Source organism: Myxocyprinus asiaticus, chromosome 3 (assembly GCF_019703515.2).
Source record: "Myxocyprinus asiaticus isolate MX2 ecotype Aquarium Trade chromosome 3, UBuf_Myxa_2, whole genome shotgun sequence".
In the NCBI taxonomy this organism is placed as follows: domain Eukaryota; kingdom Metazoa; phylum Chordata; class Actinopteri; order Cypriniformes; family Catostomidae; genus Myxocyprinus; species Myxocyprinus asiaticus.
In genome coordinates this window covers 46,965,065-46,986,938 of record NC_059346.1, presented here as the reverse complement: position 1 = coordinate 46,986,938, position 21,874 = coordinate 46,965,065, and the positions used below count along the sequence as shown (strand labels likewise).

At 36.8% G+C, this 21,874-nt stretch overlaps 1 protein-coding gene across 1 annotated transcript in view; it reads right to left on the bottom strand.

Annotated features, from left to right (window-relative positions):
- Positions 1-21,628, bottom strand: part of pappab (pregnancy-associated plasma protein A, pappalysin 1b) — a 138,852-nt gene extending 117,224 nt beyond the window's left edge. Inside the window, exons 1-2 of the mRNA XM_051669375.1 lie at positions 21,244-21,628; positions 14,365-15,445 (exon numbers count right to left, since the gene is read on the bottom strand). Of these exons, the coding sequence (XP_051525335.1) occupies positions 14,365-15,445; positions 21,244-21,628 (1,466 nt within the window). The remainder of the gene's footprint in view (positions 1-14,364; positions 15,446-21,243) is intronic.
- Positions 21,629-21,874: the final 246 nt, after the last annotated feature.

Sequence of the window (21,874 nt, the reverse complement as noted above, 5' to 3'; positions counted from 1 at the left end):
GAGCTTTTAATTAGGCTAAAATGTAGCTATATGTTTAAACTAAAGTGTATATTTTAGGTGTTGAGACTGGTCAACATTTCTTTTAATCCCCCTTTTGCCTGCACTAGTTCATTCTAAGATAAATTGTTCTGCAATGTGATAAATATACAAAATATTTCATGAATTCACTCAATTAATGTGAGGTCATAGAACCGCTTGAATGATATTTTTAAAATAATTAGCTAAATGCTGTTTAAGATAGTTTTAGATGGAGTGTAGCATGTCACACTGCAGGAAGTATTTCATGTCAACTAACTAAATATCACCAACCAGGCACAATATGCTCAGTGTTTTACAATATTTTGGAAATAGAATTTAAACAACATCCAACAACACTCCTTTGTTGACAGAAAGTGCAGGAAGAAGTTGCATTGTTGCCCAGATATGATCGGATATGGGGGTGGGGGAGGGTGGGAGTTGGCTTGATGTTCGCTAGGCAGAAAATTGATGATTAGCTGTGGTTGTGAAGTTACAAGCCAGTACAGCTGTCAATGAGCAAGACCACAGAGTGGAAACATCTTGTGTGGTACTGACCATTGGTTCTTAAAGGGATAGTTCACCCAAAAATGAAAAATTTCTCATCATTTACTCACCCTCATGCCATCCCAGGTGTGTATGACTTTCTTTCTTCTGCTGAACACAAACAAAACATTTTAGAAGAATATTTCAGCTCTACCAAAATTTTGAAGCTCCAAAATCACATAAAGGCAGCATAAAAGTAATCTAAATGACTCCAGCTGTTAAATCCATGTCTTCAGAAGCTATATGATTGGTGTGGGTGAGAAACAAATCAACATTTAAGTCCTTTTTTCGCTAGAAATCTCCACTTTCACATTGTTCTTCCTTTGTCTTTGATGATTCACATTTTTGTGCATATTGCCACATACTGGGCAGGAAGGAGAATTTATAGTAAAAAAGAACATAAATATTGATCTGTTTCTCACCCACACCTATCATATCATATCGCTTCTGAAGACATTGATTTAACCACTGGAGTCGTATGGATTCAATTTATGCTGCCTATTTGTGATTTGTAGAGCTTCAAAATTTTGGCACCCATTCACTTGCATTGTATGGACCTACAGAGTTGAAATATTCTTCTAAAAATCTTTGTTTGTGTTCAGCAGAATAAAGAAAGTCATACACATCTGGGATGGCATGAGGGTGAGTAAATGATGAGAGAATTTTCATTTTTGGGTGAACTATCCCTTTAACTGGTTTTGCTTCAGGACCCAAATTAGACACTGGTTATCAAGTGGCAACCCAACACAGTACTAAAATTGCCAATTGTTTAAAAGTGAACAAAAATGCCCTTATGTCTTAATACCACCATGAACAGCATGGGCCAAATAATATAAAAAATTATTAACAAGACAGAGGCTGAATAGGAAAATGTACAAATTTTGGTTTCTAAATGCTGCTTCAATTACAATGATTTCATGCTTTCGACAGCCAACAATTCACAGCAAAAAATGTATTGTGGTTGACACAAAACATGTTTATTTCACAGCAAGTGAATCCGTAGTTAATTTTGTCTAAGTTGTATTTTTATTTTTATTTTTTTACCTTACATAGTTCTGTTCCTGGCTTTCGAGGATGAGGGAGTGTCATGCAATCTTCGTGTTGGCATCTGCTTAATTTGGCTAGTTTAGATGAATTTGTGCAAATTTACCAAAATGTTTGATCGGACACAGCCTTTGACGTCAACAACAAATGATATGAGAAGCATTTTCTCCTTCATTTTAAATGCTGATTAGCCTATTTACAGGTATTTTGCTATTCTAATTATGTATGAGTATATGGTTAGTTGCATTGCATTATTTGCATTTTGCATTGTTTTTTTCCCTGCTGTCCCTGTCAGAACAGACCTGTGAGTTGAGAACCACTGGTATAGACCTCAAATTGCATGCTTAATTCTACACTTACTGAGAGAACAACTCAGTAGGTTACAATTTTTTTAAGTCCTGAAATATCTGTAGACTGATCAGAATATATATTAAGGAACCTTATTTTGTCTTTAGAAGCATTCAGTGCCTCAGGTCTGTCTTATGAGCACTTTGGCATGCATCTGTTGTGCAGATCTCTGGTTAATCTTGACTCTTTAACCAAGAAAAAACCTACATATTTCCACACTGAGATTTGAGAGGTTTTGGAGATGTGAAATAACAAACAATGACGCCATCGTTTTTGAGAAGAAAAAAAAGAAACTGTTAGGAATTATCAAAAGATGGCAGAAGTTAGCTTGTGAAACTTTGGAAGCCAGCTCAGGGGACAAATCTACAGAGAGCAGATGATATAAGGTTTCCCTCCTAATAATTTCAGGAATTTCATTATTTCCTATGAAAATATTTGGCTGGCTTTTTGGCCGTACAGAAGGGAAAGAGAGGGTCAGGGAGTTGAATAAGTCAGCTATAGCACAAGTGCAAAAAGAGCTGTTTTCTAAAAAGCACCTCTACTTTAATAAAAGTTCCACTACTGTAGGTCAAAGCCACCTAATCTGAGTTCAGTTAAGTTTAATCCACTGGCTCACTTGCAAAAACACAACATGAATCAGATGTGGACGTAGGCCTACTACAAAAACAGCAGGCCAAAGTATGCATATGTCCAGCCAAAGTATGCAGGCATCAGTGGTCATGTATTGCACAATGCTGCATAGGATCATTTGCTTTTTTTTTCTGATTCTGCTGAGTAGGAAAGTGGGATGACACTGGCCACACTCAACCTTTTAAGCAAAACAATGAATCACTTGACTTTCATTTATCAGTGCTGATCACCTTTATAAACAATAACACGTACCAGTGTCAGTTTAAAGCCTGCAAATAGCTGACTGAAGGTTTTGGTGCCAATTTCACATTAGTATTTGTAGATACACTATATGGCTATAATGCTTGATGAACATTTGATTTCAAAACCTTAGGCATCAATTTCCCCCTTTGCTGTAATAACAGCTTCCACTCTTTTGGGAAGGCTTTCCACTATACTGTATGTAGTAACATGGCTGCAGGGATTTGCTCTCATTGAGACACAAGAATTGATGTTGGTCACAGTACACAGACACAGTAAACCATTTCTTTATGGACCTCACTTTGTTCACTGGGACATTGTCATGCTGGAACAGAAAAGGGCTATCCCCAAACAGATGCCACAAATTTGGAAGCACACAAAGCCCAAGCCATTACATAAAGAAACATTAAAATTTTTCTTTACTGGATTTAATGGAGTAACCAAATTCGTTTATTAGAAGGGGATGTCCACAAACTTTTGGCCATATAGTGTATTTGTACATTTGGATAGACACTTAAATTTTAAATATGAACATATTTTAAACATCTAAAACGTAAGCTCTTTGACTTATGTACAGCTTTGGAGACGTATCAAATCTTTATGAATCCTCTGACGACTCATCAGAACTGAAATTTGAGTCCAATACCCTGACACTATCCCAGATGCTTAATATGCCGTTATTGTATGTTTCGGGGTCGATTCACATGAACTCGACATGTAGAGTATAGCCCTATGAAATTGGATTAGCAAAAATCCAATTCAAATAAAAAAATGAAAAAGAAATGTAAAAAAAAACAAAAAACAGTCACTGCTGATCAGTTCGGCCTGGCCGCACTCAGAGTGCTTCGATGTGGTATGTTGATGCATTTATATTTAATGCCTATTAAATGCAAGATTATGGCTTCATCCATTTACACCCATGTATTATTCATCTGAATCAGTAAAGAAGGCCTTACATCCAGATGTACTGAGTGTGGCTTTGCGTGGAGCTGCTATGGGCGGGTAGGCATGGCAGTGTTCACCAGTTGGTTTAGAGGGCTATAATTTTCTCAGCCTTTCACAGATCTTTTCATCAGCTCCAAGTACATAAGAGGAGTGATCAATCTTCTACACAATTAGCATCACGCACAAGCAGGCGTGAGGTTCATGGACTCATGGGATAATTTGTAGCTGACCTCTACAGAAAAAAATATAATTCACAGACAGTAACCATAAAAAAGGGCTAAAGGAAGGGGGATATATTTATTGCGAGGTCTTGGGTGGATGGGGATGTTCGGAATTTTGATATATGAACAGATGTGAATAAGAGAATCAGATAAAGCAAAACATATTGGAAATATTGTGTGAAAATAATACAACTGTAAAAAGGGCTAACTCACCCATAAATGAAAATTCTGTCATCATTAACTCACTCTAATGTTGTTCCAAACTAGGGCCGAGCGATATGGCTATAAAAATGATATATCAATATTGTTCAGCCTATTGGCAATATTCTATTTTATATCTCGATAATTATGTATTTGCTGTAAAATGGCTAAAAAGTGATTTATTTTAAACTAGAGGAACCATCATTTCATTCAAACAGCCATTGTAGCCAAGTTGATTCAGTATTTTAAAGGCATTAAATACAAATCTATTTAAAAATAATAAAGACATGTTTCTCACAGTTTTTCACTAAATGAACACAAGAGAGAATGAGATTTAATCATTTTAATTAATATGCACTTTTATATTTATATTTTATATACAATAATACTGTACATAGTAACTCAATAAAAAGCATTATTTACCTTCATATATTTTTACTAAAACATTTTTTTGTGAATGAACAATGTGTTCAAAAACTACTTTACTTTTTTTTTTCTTGGAACCCAGTTAAATATTGAATAATACTAAATTATTACTGTGGTACCAAATCTTTAAGTCTACTGTGGAACTTTATTATTATAATATAATACTGAATTATCATTATTGTTTTGAGGAGTAGATTTGTTTTATATAAAAGTATTATATTTCCTTCACCTTCACCTGGAGCTTTTATTTTGACAATGAAAGTGCAGCGTGTATTTTTTTGACAGTTTACAATGTTCCACACCTGTTGAAGCACTGTCTTCTCCTCATTTTCTGTTACACTGTTCTGCATTTTTAGATTTGTATAATAGCTTTTATGCTTGAATCTGCTGTACTTTTCTTTCACAATACATGTGAGCTGCTAAAAAGTGCTAAAAACAGTGCTTCACACGCTTAATCAGAAGCACACACAGACCATGTTTATCTGTCTTTAATCAAAGCCTTTTGCAATTTACTAATCACACATTACCATATCACCATTTTTATGTTTTTCTTTTGTTTCTTTTTTATTGTGCAACCATGAAGGGTCGTGAAATTAGTCTACTGATGCACTCATTATGAAACTTAATGGGCAAATAAAAAAAGCACATTAAAATCATCGTGATATTCACGGTATTACTTAATTTTTATATCATCAGCAAAATCGTTGTGATTATATCGTGAATATTTAATATAATGCCCACCACTATTCCAAACCAAAGCCAAAATATGCTGCATAAATGGTCAGACTGAAATGATCAAGGACCTTGTTAAAACTAAACTAAACCTTGGGATTTCTTGAAAGGATATGCAGAGCATCAGGTGCTACACACAGCCAGAAACCGCAGGTCTGGAAACATTTTCCATATTTTACTCTAATCGTTAGTTCTTCTGGTATTTAGAAATAATATTTATCCTTATATCACAATGACTGAGTGGGACAAGTTTCTGAACACCCAAAAGGCATTGTTAACTGGATGTGCACATGTACGCTTGTTAAAGGAATAGTTCACCCATCATTGACTCATCCTTATATCATCTCAAACTTGTATGACTCTCTTTCTTTCTTTCTTTCACGGAACACAAAAAAATTTATATTTTAATGGAGATATGATGTCTGTTTGTCCATACTGTGCATGTGAATGGTGACCAACTTTTCAAGCTCCAAAAAGGACAGAAAGGCAGCGTAAAAGTAATTCATATACCTCCAGTGGTTTTATCCATGTCTTTTGAAGCGATCCAATTGGGTTAGGGCTGTCAACAGGCCTGAGAAAATAAATTCTAATTTTTAACTTTAAAAAATACCAAAATTCGGATTAAATTTGAATTATAAAGTCAGCACATATTTAAATTGACATTGTTTCCTAGTCCACAAGAGGGCGCAATGAATATATACATATATATATATATATAAAAACCATACAGCACCGTATTATATTACTGAAAAGAATATTACTGGCTTTTAAAAAATGTGAATTCCATTTAAAACTAATGTGCATGAAATAAAATAAAAATAAATATATAAAAGGATTTAGTTGATTCGTATTATCAAATGTTAAGTAAAAAGTAATACAAAACGCTTCAACATACAGTTCTATGTTAACATGGTGTTGCACTTGCCACAGTATACTACTCCAGACTCACACTTCATTATAATGGCAACACCACAATGTTTTTCATATATTACAGTTGTATGTACGGTAGCAATATTCCAAGAGAGTAGTAGTATTTGGCTGAACTCTGTGGTGAAGCTGCCCTGGGGCTGTTCATACAGACAGAACACAACAGAATGGAACAGAACGAAACAGAACACGAGGATCTCGAGAAACACATTTATAAATTGAACTCCTGACAAAGCATTTTAAAACCCAGTGCTTAATATGAGAAATGCTAAAAAAGAGAGAAAGAGGCAATGGCCAAAGAACTCTACCTAAGGGACTGTTCACACAGAACGCTTGCAACCATCCAGTTTACCATTTGTTTTTCTATGTAAACATGCTAGATGAACATCTTTTATTGTTTTGCCGCATTTGTTGTTTATTCAGCGTCTAGTGCAGGAGCGCTGTGTTTTTTTAGATGCAGTGTCTAATAAAAAAAGAGCTTGAACCTTTGAAAGCGCATCCAGAATTTGAATACACAGTTTTAGCATTCGAATGAGCTATTTTATTTTAAATTCGACGAAAATTCACATTTCTATTTTTAATTTGACAGCCTTAAATCAGGGTCATAACAGACCAAAATGTAACTCTTGCCATTGCAGTCTCTAAGCACGAACATGATTTCCACCTCGATTACACTTCTTAGTGCTTGACGCATGCGCTGAGCACTAGATGGCACTAGAAAGTGAAATCAAGCTTGAAAAAATTATCGCCTAGTAGATGGCTGATGTCAACATTTATAGTGAAAAGGAGTAATATTTTGGTCTGTTCTAAACCACTGAAGTCTTATGGGTTACCTTTATGCTTTATGTCATTTGGGCTTGAAAATTTGGTCACCATTTACTTGCATTGTATGGACAAACAGACAACATACCTCAAATAAAATATCTTTATTTTTGAAGCTACTGTAAGTTTTAATAAACGGTCCTTGTGAACTGGAAAGGAAGTTTTAAGTTCTGAAACTTACAGTATGTTTTCATAGTGCAAAGAACTCTTCTTTTTTTTTTTCTCATGATCCCTTTAATAAATACAATTTGACATTCTTAAGGGGATTAGACCATCAATTATCTGCAATCTATTGACTGTCTCTATCCTTCCTTTCTATCATGGTGTCACTGTTAAACAGAGAGGATTTAAACTAAAAAATTCAATCTTTTGTCTATTTTAACTCAGAGTGAAAAAAAAAACTACCACAATTTGTAATCCACTCTGTAGCAGTAAAGTTATTTATCCAACAAGTTACAGGTCCTCAAACATCAAAGACCAGTGTCTGTTCAGGAACCTATGGGTGAAAGGGGTCCTATGTATTGTTTGACCCATAACTCTACCCCTTTCCCTACAGTTACCAGCCACAAAAGCTGTGCAGCCTGTCTGGTAATAAACAGGGCACCTTTCCCTAATATGCACATCCATGAGTTTCATGTGTAGTTTCATATAGTTGGTGTATATTAATTTCTATTTTTTTAATTTCTCTGGATTATTGGAATTGTTAAGAATGTAGAGAAATTTATCATTTTTGGCGTAAGCCCCATCCTACGGTTCAGCGGTCAGATACTTGCTTGAACCATCAGATCCTGCCGGAGGCGATGACGGCAGGGGAGCAGAGTTTACCCCAAAAGGATAAGAACCTAATTTAACCTATGCCCCCAAAGAAAATATAAAACCAAATAATTAGACTCGGGACAACACCCAGGTCTTCAGAAGGTGATGGACAATCTGAAAAAAGAGGAAATATCAAAGAATGATGTAAGCCTGTATATGACTGTGCGACATGCTACTATTGTGCCAGACCCTTCAGAAGGGTAGGCAAGCTTATTTTAATTGTAGAGCCCCTGTGAATGAGTGAGCCTTGTTGTGCAATATCTTTGCAGAGGGGTAAACAATGCTTGTGACTGAGCTGGGCAGAGTTGTGCAGTGCCCCTGCAAAAGTTCAAAACAACGTTTTGCTTTTGAGACCTTGATAAGAACAATGTCTTCCGTGCAATACTTCTGCAAAAGGACAAACTCTGTTTGCGTTTGAGCCCCACGATAGGGGTGATGTGGTTTGTGTAATACTCCTGCAGGAGGACAAAAGAAGTTTGCGTTTTTGCAATACCAAAATAATAACACATTTTGCATTTGAACCATATGATTGAACCATTGTTTGTGCAAAAACCCTGCAAAGATAAACAAAGCTTTGCCATGTGGAGGGAAATTAATGCTTTCTTTATAAACCCTATTTGCAGTGTTGTGGGATGCTTAGAAGCATGGCCCAAAAGACATGCCACAGTTGTGGCTCCTAGAAAGCACCTTTGGGCCGCCTAGGAGATGTACTGACCCGAATCAGATAACACACCACAGTTGCGGTGTTGTGGAATGCTTAGTTGCATGGCAAGAAAGACAAGCCACAGCTGCAGCGCCTGAACAGCACATTTGCGCTGCTCAGGAGATGGATTGAACCATTAGCAGGAGCACCGTAGTTGCTGTGTCACAAACACCGCCCAAGGAGTGAACGCTAGGAAGTAAGAATGTGTTGAATGACAGGGAGACTTGCAGTTGCAAAGTCAGTGCTCCTTTAGGCTGTAGGAGATGGACATCAATTGTTAAAGAAAGATTAGGATTTAAAAATCCTAAATGGCTATATAACTATTTAAAATCTTAGGCGACTGAAGGGTAAGGGACTGCGAATACCGCAAGTAGCAGATCAAAAGGGAAAACATGTAAATGCCAATAATGATGTGATGTTTGATGCAGAAGCTTTGATGAAGCCCATGCCAAACCAACAACACGCAAGCATGGTCCATTACGTGTGAAGCTTCAGTCAACTGAATATTTGGTATCTGCTTCAAAATTAAGTGCTAATCCAGCACTGTCGTTATCCCCGTAAAGTAATACAAATACCTTACTTACTTGCTACTAAATGTTACTGCTTTGGCCCTGAGCATATATACAGTGTAAGGGGCAAAATAATCAAATTGCATAGATAACTTAAAATAAATGTAATGTTGTTAAACTAACATTGAGATCATTAATGGGGAGCTTATGTTTTGACAACAGATGCAGAAAAAGAACTGTATGCGGAAACTTGAGTGATGAAGCATGGAATTTCAAACATTTTGATAAAGCCCCATTGTTTAGAAAGCTTCATAGTCCTATCACTAATTGAGAATAAATATTTTACAGTAACCCATGATTATAAAATCTCAACAGTGTAATGATGCCAAAAAGAGTCTAATAAAACGAAACATGTAACAACTGATATAAGAATTTGTACCCTCGGTTTGATATGATTATTTATGTGAGAACAGCCAAATGCATTGTGCTGTTAATGAAATACTGAGTGTAATGAGCAATGCTTACTGCTAGGTGTCAGTGGGCACACAGAACAGATGATTCTTCCCCTTTAAGGAGAATGCGGATATAGACATACAGTATTAAGTCAAGAAGACAGTTTGTGATTTAACATGAGATTAGAGAGAATGGCAGAACGCGATAAGCATCATCTTAACTTAATGATGTAATCAGACCACGTACAATGAGTACTTATGCATTATGACGTGCATGAATAATGAATCTTGATTCCCCGATGAGGGGTACGCTATGGCATCCAAACACTGAGTAAACAGATCAACATTTGTGAACTTGAACTTGAGAAATCAGTGAGAATGAGACCCTAGTAAAATGAAATATTGCTGCTTGAAAAGCGATATTGATGCAGTAAAGGAATATGAAAAACAGATAATTGAGAACAACATTGATAGCAGAAAGCCTGAAACCCCATCAACCACCAGCTATTTGCATTGACAACTGTTCCCCCAAAATAAGAATAGACTGAGAACTTAGTGTATTTTCTTGATGACACCAAACTGTGCTGACACGAACATCGAGGTGAGTAATAATCCAACATGAAGCGACTGTTGCTTGGAAAAGGGAGGCATAGCATGTGGCATGATTGTATGTTTCACTAACATGTGCATGACTTAAATCAATGGAAGTATGTGAACAATAGAGATAGGTGTGTAGGCTTATAAAGCGGAGGCTGTAATGTGATTGGATGAGATGCCTGATTGAATGAAAGCATAAGGATCCAGAGTCTTTCTGCTAGAAATAGTGTGTGTGTGTGTGTCCAGTGATGCTAATGCGGTGGAGGTTCCCACTGAAGCCCCCAATGAAAGGGGCTCCTTATACAAATGAATCAGATGGCCTCACAGTGGCATGTTAAAGGACTATTTAATTACTACCATTTTAAAAGAGGAAATCCTTCTGTCCCCAGGGCTTAATTCTTTTTCCTCACCCTACTTTTAAACACCAGGGGTTGAACTGAGTATTTGTGTTGACTATGTGTGTGTGTTTCTGTGCATTGGATTGCCACACTTGTGTAGACATGTGGTTTCTCAAGCCTTCAGAGAAAAAACAAGGTGCTAAGAGTGTGCTTTTCAAAATCCTTGATAAGAGAACCAGCTATTAGCTTTAAATTCTCTCATCATTTACTCACCCTCATGCCATCCCAGATGTGTATGACTTTCTTTCTTTCTTCTGCAGAACACAAACAAAGATTTTTAGAAGAATTTCTCAGCTCTGTAGGTCCATACAATGCAAGTGAATGGTGACCAGGGCTGGGGAGTAACGGAATACATGTAATGGGATTACGTATTTAAAATACAAAATATAAGTAACTGTATTCCACTACAGTTACAATTTAAATCGTTGGTAATCAGAATGCAGTTACATTCAAAAAGTATTTTGATTACTGAAAAAATTACTTTGCATTTTATTGTCATTTGTTTAATTTCAGTTGGAAACATTTATCCATATAAATGATGCGATCCATAGAGCTGTGAAACATTTTCTTATGATGTGTTAAATTCATACGAGCAGACAGAGAAGTAAATTTGGAGCAGTCATGTGAAAATTTAGCTTTATGCTAATCTAAAATGCTATTTCTAGCCATTTTACATGCACCTGATACCAGACATGATCATGTTTCTTTTTTATAAAAAAAAAAACCAAAAAAACAAAACAAATCAACATCATATTTTATTTCTCTAGTAAGAACTTTGATATTATTCTTGATGAGAATTTTTGCACTGTTTTTCTGTAAAAATATCTAAAAATCCTTAAAACAAGATCAGTTAGATTCATCTTGTTTTAGAAACAACACTGCATAAGATATTTAGGTTTTTCATAGAATGTATTTTTAACATGTGTATTTTGTCTTACTGTACTGGCAGATTTTTTTAAAATCAAAACAAGTTTAAAAATCTATCAGTGCTACTAATTACATTTTACAGCATGTATTCTGTAATCTGTAGTGGAATATATTTTAAAAGTAACCCTCCCAACCCTGATGGTGACTGAATTTTTTAAGCTCCAATAGCACATTCAGTAAAGGCAGCATAAAAGTAATCCATAAGACTCCAGTGGTTAAATCCATGTCTTCAGAAGCGATATGATTTTTTACTATAAATCTTCACTTTCACATTCTTCTTCTTCTGTTTTTGGCAATTCGCATTCTTCATGTATATCACCACCTACTGGGCAGGGAGGAGAATTTATAGTAAAACAGGACTTACATATTGATCTGTTTCTCACCCACACCTATCATATCGCTTCTGAAGATATAGATTTAACTACTGGAGTCTTATGGATTACTTTTATGCTGCCTTTATGTGCATTTGTAGCTTAAAAAAAGCATCAACATTTCGGTTCCCATTCACTTGCATTGTAAGAACATACAGAGCTGAAATATTCCTCTAATATCCAGCAGAAGAAAGAAAGTCATACACATCTGGGATGACATAAGGGTTGGTAAATGATGAGAGAATTTTTATTTTTGGGTGAACTCTCCCTTTAAGCAAAACCCACAGAAAAAATAATTATGGATTATTAATAATAGAAATGTTGAAAATGGCAGATTTCAAAGTTGACTGCCACATATGCATGAGTCTTAGCAAAAAAAAAAAAAAAAAATTCATCACAGCATTTGATTCCATTGTTCTGTTCTTGCACAACTCTTTGTTCATGCATACTTGTACAATCAAAAAGGAATGTCAAATCACTTCGTTATGCGGCCCTCAGCAAAGCTCTCCAGACATACCATAATCAAATCAAAACAAGCAACAAGTTGGAGTGCTTTCCTTTCTCTGGTTGACCACATATTCTCTAGTCTAATCTCTCTCTCTCTCTCTCTCTCTCTCTCTCTCTCTCTCACACACACACACACACACACACACACACACACACGACAACAGGACAAACTTGTAATCATGGCAGCTAAAAAAACAAAGACAGTGAACTACGGAACTATAACCACAGAAGAACAGGAAGCAATAACATTATGTTATTGCAAACAGTGCCACACTTCAACGAGGTTACGAACCTGAAACAAATCAGATAATTTAAAGGACATATCAAAGGCAAGTAATGCCTTTTTTTTTATTCAGATATGAAATATGAAAATAGTTATATAATCAGCATGCAACCATATTAAAATGAATGTTTCCTGAGAATAAACTTGGACCTTGACATGCCTCTCCTTTTTATGCTGGCACAGCTCCCTGGTTGTCCTTAAATGCACTTGTTTGCTCTGATTAAAACTAAGAAAACTAAACACTGTGCACAAAATGACCATCAGCAGTTTTGCTTTGAAGCATAAGCAGCAAGCATCTGCTGACAAAACATGTGGAGTGTGTATGATTACAATTTGCAAACAAAACGGTTGCATAGTAAGAAGAACTGTGGAAAGGAGAACTCTGGTTTGTTCAGCCATCCAGAGAACAAAAGCAGTGCTTTACACCAACAGCATCCAATGCCCCCCACAACCTCAACATATTTCTGGAAGGTTCTTTTTCTTGAGTAGCACTCCCAGAAGAGTCTAATGCTGTAAGTAATAGTTTTGGAGATTCTGTACTAAGCTGTGATTGGCTCCTCTGGTTGTCTAGGGGGACATACTTTCCATTCCCACTTACTCTCTATCAAATCACTTTTATAAGCTTACAAAAAGGAGAACTATGTCTAAAATCTCCTTAGTCTTCACATCTGGTCACCACGTGAGCAGTTCATTTTATCCACAAAGTAAAAAGTGATTGGTTGCTCAGCTTTGAATCGACACCAAAATAGACCCCTGGGATACATGAAACACACAAGTACTGGCCGGAATCTCACTACTACAGAGACACTCACAAAACAGTGAGTACCAAAACATAGGGCCGCATCTCATCCTTCATGGTGTTTTATTGTTTCTCAAATCTGCATACATCCTATACTTCATACTTCAGAACTCTGACTCCCATTCAACAAAAGATGTTTTCAGGATGTCACGTCATAGTACATTAATGGAACAAAACTGAGATAGCTGAAAGCTTCACACATAAGAATGAAGATAATGGTGTCCTAGAGTTCCCTCTGTTCTTTCCAAAATCTTTAAACAGAAATGAACTTCTAACCCTGAGTTAGAAAATATTATAATCTTATACAAAGCCATTTCAAGTCATACTGGGCTGCATTTCCCAAAAGCATGCTAAGCTCAAGTTGGTCGTAGAGGCCATTGGCACCAATGGTTTCTACAATCTACTTAGGCTTACGATGCTTATGGGAAATGCCGTCCTGGTTAGTAGACTCACTTTGATATTTGCATTACTGATTAAACAATTAAAATCACTTTTAATACCAAATTAACTGATTTCTCTGAATACATACAGTACATTAGTATTTTTTTCCTGTCCTAACCAGGTGTGATGCGTCAAGTATCGACAAGCAAAATTGTGACAAGCATTTTGTCTGTCCACACTGAAGGCAAAACTGCTGCCTGGTGTCACACAATCACAGCCAATCAGAACATATTTGCTAAACAGTTATGTGGAGCAGGAGTTTGGGCCAATTAGATTTCACAATTAGTGCAACACTACAGACATAGAAATCAAGTGATTGTCAAAATGTCCTGTCGCTTGATGCTTGTCATTGTCGCGACTACAGTAGTTAGGATAAAAACTAAGATTTACATGGAAGAGATAACTTTTTTCACATTGAGTCTGGTTAGGACACAGAATGTTTGAAAAACAGTTTTGAGAATTACCTGAGGGGTGATGTAGGATTAAAGCAGGTCTTTGTGACATCAGTGATGTTGGGGTTGCAGCAGTCTCCATGGTCATAATAGAAATTGTCCCAGTTACACTCTGGGTCACAAACTCCATTCCCCTGTTTGTATTCAGGACAGCGTGTAGTCTGACTCTTACAGTATCCAGCATCGAAACCTGTAAGAGTGTGGTTACATTCAAGATCGCACTCTTCATCACCCACTTTGCTGATATCACAGTTGGCCAATATTAGGCGGTTACGCAAGGATGAGTTGTAGACATTGTGAACAGTGCGCTCCCAGGTAATGTTGTAGACGCGGAAAGCATTGTTCAAGTGCTGGTGCTGAAGGTTAATTTGGTGTTCGGTAACAGTCGGCCACTGTCCTACATCGTCGTAAACATTTATCACTCGATAACGCACCGTCTTGGGTTTGCGGAAGCTCCAGAGCTGGTAGTAGTTCGTCACTACCTCCACATTGTCACATATGGTCTGTCCGCAAGGTGGAGGTTTCAGTACAGTATCAAGAGAGCCACTGAAGTCTCCTGCAAGGTTCCGGTCTGAATGCTCCAACCGGGGGAAGCTGCCATCTTTCACTGTTAGCCACTTTCTTGACATGTTCTCAAAGTTCTCATAGACCACTGTCTGTGAAAGATCGTCAGAGTGGGTGTGACTATGACCCATGTATCTAATGATCTCGCGTTGGGTCAGAGCTCGATGCCACAAGCTCAAGTGTTCCATTGTTCCCCTGTAGTTGTGGTTTATGGCATTTCCACCAATCATTAGCACCTTGCACTTCTTGGTAAGTGGGCTGAAAATTTCACCAGATTGGTCTCGGCTTACAGCAACCTGCGCCCCATTAACATACAGCTTCATAAAGAGGCCATTGTAGGTGACAGCCAGATGTGACCACTGATTGGGAATGTAGGGTGTGTTGGAGGCTATCGAGGTAACTTTGTGGGCTCTGTCTGTCTTTAGGGAGAAGAAAAAGCGAGGGTCACGGTTGGCTTGGTCGCTGACTGCTTTGATGCCAACCAACCATCCTCTATCACTGGATGCGTAGAAGCATTTATCATAGAGTCCTGCAGGAGAATGACACATATTAGATACATTTTATTGTCGATTACGATCCAACATGATCACACAGGAAATCGATATGTTGCCTCCGAATACTTTTGTGCCCCATTCTGCCAAATTACTGACAAGTGTAATCCCCATCAGACATTTTTGCATCAATTCAAATGTGTTCATCTTTTCCTATGGTGCTACTGAGTAGTACACAGGTCCTATGGAAAACAAGAAGTAATTATGTTCATGCTGAGATAGGGGTTGTAGTCCCTTGGAAATCAGAATGTTATTGCATTAACAAACAATAGTGAGTGCGAATTTTGGGCTGTAGTTTGGCTCTGAAATTACATTTTAACTCTACTGACAGGTAGGTTTAGGGTTGGGGTTTAGGTTAGGGAGTAGGGTTAATAAAATGTATTCCTGTTGATTGTATTACATCATTTACAACTAAAAATACAACTAAATTTTGGCACCACCCTGTGGAGATTTCACCTCAACAACACTTCCAGCTTCGGCCACTGAGGCAGTGTTTTCAAATTTCGGTAAGCACAGACTGATTTAAGCAACAGAACTTTTGACCTACTATTGACAAATTCACAGTGTGATCGTCTGCACAATCGTAATATCGTTGATGAATTGTAGTTTATATTTTAACTTATAGTATGTACACACTAATGCAGAAGTACATCAATTATAATCAATAAATGCTGGACTCAATGAGTAGATCCTGATTTAATCAGCCATTTAATGAATGGTGCAAAACTACAGACGTAATTTAGTGCACACTGATACAGATAGTGACCAAAAACAGCATGTGTGTTTGTTCAAAAAGTTGGTAACACAACATGGTTCCCATGATCAAATCGTTGCCACAGTCCAGTCCAAGGACTACAGGCCTACAAAGAAGCATCTGCTAGCAATCACTCCCAGACAGTGTGGTCTTGTATCAACAGAGCAAAGGTTACTTGCATTTTAAGTCTATTTTCTTGAAATGTGCCTCAGCAGTAGGGATGTTTGAAATAAAAAAAATGGTTCTTTTTTTTCGGCCCAGTCCGTATTATGATAGGGGCTCTAAAACCCTTTCTTCCTGTTTCATTTGGAAGCCATGTGCTGAGTTACAGAAGGAAACGTATTCTTACATTTAACGGGTATGTTTCCTTAATAATCAACCAATAGAAAAGAAAGTATACAAGAGTATTTTGAATGTATCATTATATTGTAATTCTGCAGAAATCAGATATAGGGTGTATTATTTATGATCTATGCTAACATTTCATCTCAACAGCTCAGCCAGTTTTTGGTTCCTAAATGAGGAATTCTCTCTTTTCCTCAGCGGTAAGATGTGTTGGTTAAAGGTAACTGGTAAAAAAACAATTAGGGAAAATAAGATGTAAAGTGTTACTAGGGTAGCAGAGAAAATATAACTATATCATATTACTACACTACACACATCATGATACACAACTCCAAAGGAGGACTGAAAAGCTTTTGGATTGAACTGCTTAAACGACCTTGAGTGAAGCTTAATACATGAGGATCTTTTGACCGCTAAGATTGACCACTTTAAAAAGATCATTCATTTGGGAATGCCATACTAAGGAGCAGACAGGAGCATGTAGTTCCCTCTCACTTCTGGGCTGCCAGAAAAACCACTGCCAGCATCCATAAAAATAAATTGTACCATAAAACTGAGGAAATTACAATCTGTGAAATCCTGGAATGAGACCACTAAGTGGGAAATAACAAACAGGTACATTTCTTGCCAGCCCCAAATTTCAGACATGCAAGGGGCTCAGTTTAGGGAAAGGAGAAAAGGAGTTGGATGAATGGACCTAACAATGCAAATGCAAATATCCTTAAAAACCAATAGCTCATAATACATACACCACTCTATCCATCTTAAAGATAACAGATTAAACACTATTGAATGATACATTTTTAAGAAAAACTCACACACACAAATAGAACATTGCTTGCTTTGCAAACTTGCTTTATGAAAATCTATCCAGTCATGGAATTAAGTACATGCTTTTATAAAAGTTAAAATGTAATTCTGAAAATCTGTGCAGCTGGCTCCTTATGCCAAATATGGTACAGCTTGTAATCCATTCCAATATTTCATGAAAGCATCCATTTTGAGTTCATTCCATCTCAGTATCCAGCACCATGGACAGAGCACTACAAAGTGAACATAATGAAATGAAAGACACCAATGCAACTGTCTGGAAAAAGGACCATACACCTGTATTGTCTAAAGACCTTTATTTAAATATCTAGAAGGGTATCCATAAGTTTAACTAGTGAAAGGGATAGTTCACCCAAAAATGAAAAATCTCTCATCATTTAATCACCCTCATGCCACCACAGATATGTATGGCTTTCTTTCTTTTGCGATCACAAACAAAGATTTTTGTAAGAATATCTCAGCTCTGTAGGTCCATACAATGCAAGTGAATGGTGACCAAAACTTTGAAGCTCCAAAAAGCACATAAAGTCAGCATAAAAGTCATCTAAAAGACTCAAGTGTTTTAATCCGTGTCTTCTGAAGTGACCTAACCAGTTTTGGGGAGTACAGTCCAAAATGTAACTCTTTTTTCATTTTGCCATTGCAATCTCTAGGCACGAAACGTGCTTACAAGCTCGACTACACTTCCTAGTGCTTGGTGCATGTGCAGAGTGCTAGATGGCGCTTGGAGGTGTAATCGAGCTTGAAATCACGATTGCTAAGGAGATGTCTGATGTCAAGATTTATAGTGAAAAAGGAGTTGCATTTTGGTCTCATCTAACCCAAAACTGATTGGATCACTTCAGAAGACATGGATTAAACCACTGGAGTCTTATGGATTATTTTATGCTGCCTTTATGTGCTTTTTGTAGCTTCAAAGTTCAGCCACCATTCACTTGCATTAAATGGACCTACAGAGCAAAGGTATTTTTTTCTAAAAATATTTCTTTGTGTTCTGCAGAAGAAAGTCTGATTAGAGAATTTTCATTTTTGGGTTAAATATTCCTATGCCCTACATTAACTATTTAATCAGTATACCCATTTACAGTGCACTTTATAGAAAATTTTATTTTATAAAATTATTTTAATTTAATTCTAATACATCCATAATGTATGTAATCAAGGTAAATTGTTATTTATTACAATATTAATTGCCATACACAGCAGTATAACATGTCTGAATTTATATGAAATGTCACATTTCGTAATGCCTCCAACCACAAAGTATCTATTAACATTATAGGAACATTAAGTACCTGTCAACAACTACACTAACCAGCCAACCATAAATCACCATGTTTTGTAACATGATAATTAAATATTTAAATTTTTATGGCCATCATTACAAACCTCTAAGTGGTGCTATTGACAGTTTTATGAGGTGCTTATTAAGTTATTGTAATGTGCCATAAAATATCCCATCTCACTGTGTACAACACAAAAAAGAGAGACCTCAAAGACAAGATTAAAAGCACATGCCAAATGTGAACATTTATGTTCAAATTTAAACCAACAGCTAAAATACTGATGTCTGTGGATATGCTGTAAAACTTCTAGTAAAAAAGCCATTTGTATGAGACATTAAAATAATAGGCTCAGTGCATCTGGTCACTCTCTCTGCACTCTGCATTCTTATGTCTCAGGATCTGATAGACTGCCCTGGCTAGTCCATTGCATGACATTTTGTTGCAAGGACTGTAATATCTTAAAATGAGCAAGGAAATAATACGACCACTTAAAGAAAGCAAGAACAAGGCAATATTTTTATAGCTTTCTCCTTCTGCTTTGACACTTAAAGCATTTTTGTCATTAATTTCTTCTAATTTCAAAACAGCCCATATGTGTCTATATGCTGAATTGTTAAAATGTGATGACTGACACAATGGCCACAACTTACATGGACTATAAATGTCACAACATTTAAGGTTTGTTTGAAAATGGAACAAAATATTTTGTTGTGGAGAAGCTATATAAACTCTGCCAGCGCCCCCTCGTTGCTTCTTAATGTTACAGTGACTTAGGAGATCATTGTGAGGACTAATTTTAGATGACTCACTGACTAGATATATGCAATCTGTCTATTATCATGCAACTCCCTGGATACATAAAGCTAATGTAGAGACAACGTACCCAAACATATTTAAAGACATTCATTTTCAATGTCCTGATAATATGATTTGCAACTTAAAGCATGCATTTTGAAATCTATAACTGAAGGGCATTTGCCTACTAACTCTTACTAAGGCCAGAATTATTAATTTTATTAATTAAATTATAGAATTATTATTATTTTGTAACTTTTATTTTTGGAATTATTTAACTTTTGTTTTGTTTTGTTTTTTTTTATTTAAATGGCATACAACGTTTTGTGGAAAGTTTGTGGAAGCAAAAAGTAAGCACTGTGGTTCTTGTGGGACAGGTTTTCTGTGATATCCACAAGAGAAACAGGAAACTAGTGGGTTTGTTAATTACAGCTGACAAATCCTTCCCTTTAGAAACATTTGAGCAACTACACTGGGTTTCACCATGGCCTGTGAACTCCGAGCATTTTAGAGAGATAATAAAATGATTCGATTCGTCCATCATTACAGGACATTTCCGTTCATGTTCCCACAAAACTGCGTGCTACAAGGGTTCATAGGGTGCACGCGGGATTCGTAAATCGACTCCACGAGTATTACGCTCTCTGTTGGCTGAAGAAGGGATGAAAAAAGAAATCAAATAAATTTGTTTGAAAAAAAAAAAAAATACAACCGAGCAACTAACACGCCCACCTTTTCTACTCCATCCCCTTTAGAAAAATGCGTAATATGCAAAATTTTTAAAGCAAAAACATAAACATTTTTTAAATAAATATAAATGCACGACTGTGTTATTTGATAATAAACTATTAACGCGTTCCTTTAGGGCAGAACATATATTCGCTTTTTGAATTCAAAATTATTAACAAAAATGTGAATAGGCAGTAATCTTATGATGAAAGGAAAATAAGCACGCGCTATAGTGTTGGATATTAGATTGTATATGCTATGCATGTTTAGTGCAGAGTAGAGGAGCACATAAGGACCACAGTACCCTATGTATCAAAGGGATGACGTATTTGTTGAAGCAATTTCTGACACGCAGACACTTGACCAAATATTATAGCATCATACAGAAAATCTAGACTATGCAGCTATTAAATATCAGTGTTTCGATGGAACTGACAAAAAATGCTCTTTCTGTGGTTTTTAACAAACAAACAAAAATAGATACAAAATTTTAATAATAGACAAAAATGTCTTTTTTTTTTTTTAAAGAGTTTATTAATGACTTTGAACAAAATTTGCAGTTCATAACAGACTTTGTTATTAAGGGAGTTTTGTTGCCAAAGAACCCAAATTGAGATATTGCAGTTGCTGTGACATCAGCTCACTAGACATCCAAAGATTAATTAAACGTGTGATTTTAACTACAAGATGTAAGAGCAGCCAAAAGTTTGGTTATGATAGCCTCCCAGCGCAGTATCCAAAACCCAAGTGAGTTTTTGATAGTGTAAACAACAACAGCAGAGGCGCATCTCTATATGCCACCCTCAGTGAGATCAGTAATTGGGTAACTATTCTTAGTACATGTAGACATTACCTCATAAATAGTGAAACTGATATAAAGTAGTGTTAGTGCCAAGTGTTTATGCAACTATTCATACATTGGAGGTGTTGCGTTTTTCTGCTGGATCTTTATGAAGCACGCGCATGCTGCAGTTACACTATGAATATTATTTCTGCAGAGAATAGATAATGCAAGTTATAATGAAGCAAATCAAACCTCCGATAACAGCTGGGGAGCGTTGCCCACCCGCGGGTTTTATCCACATTTCCAGAGTAAAATTACCCCTTGGCACCTCTGCACTGGGTTTCAGACGTAGTTGGTCTCCTCTACCGGTAAAGTAAATAGCCCTCCGCCGACCTGCATGGGTGCTTTCCCCTGTCCGTGACAGGCGAGGGGAGCGCCGATCTATCCGGGGAAGTGAGCGTTTGCCCCGAGGCAAGCGTGTGGCACAAGCTCCTGGGAAGGTACTTCTGGCTTCCCTGATGCGTACCAAGTCTCTTTTAGACCTTACAATTCGCCGTGGAGTCCCACATTCAGATCCCAAACACACGATAAAAAGCAAAAGGCATAGAAGCCAAGTGCAAATGGGCAAAAGTTTCATTTTCAAGTGGAGTAAAAGAGACTGATTTCAACTGATAGGGGATTTGATGAAATATATTTCAAAATACTAAATAGCGCTCGTGAGATCTTTCCCGGTCTTTTGGTTTTTACAAAAGCCTGTCAAGAGGCGTATTCAACACCACGCAAGACGGCAATGCCGTCTTATTTTTTCCTTTATAATGTTAAGCCACGACCCCCTTTCCTTGCCCCTTTCAAAGACACTTCAACACAGATTGAGGGGGGAAAG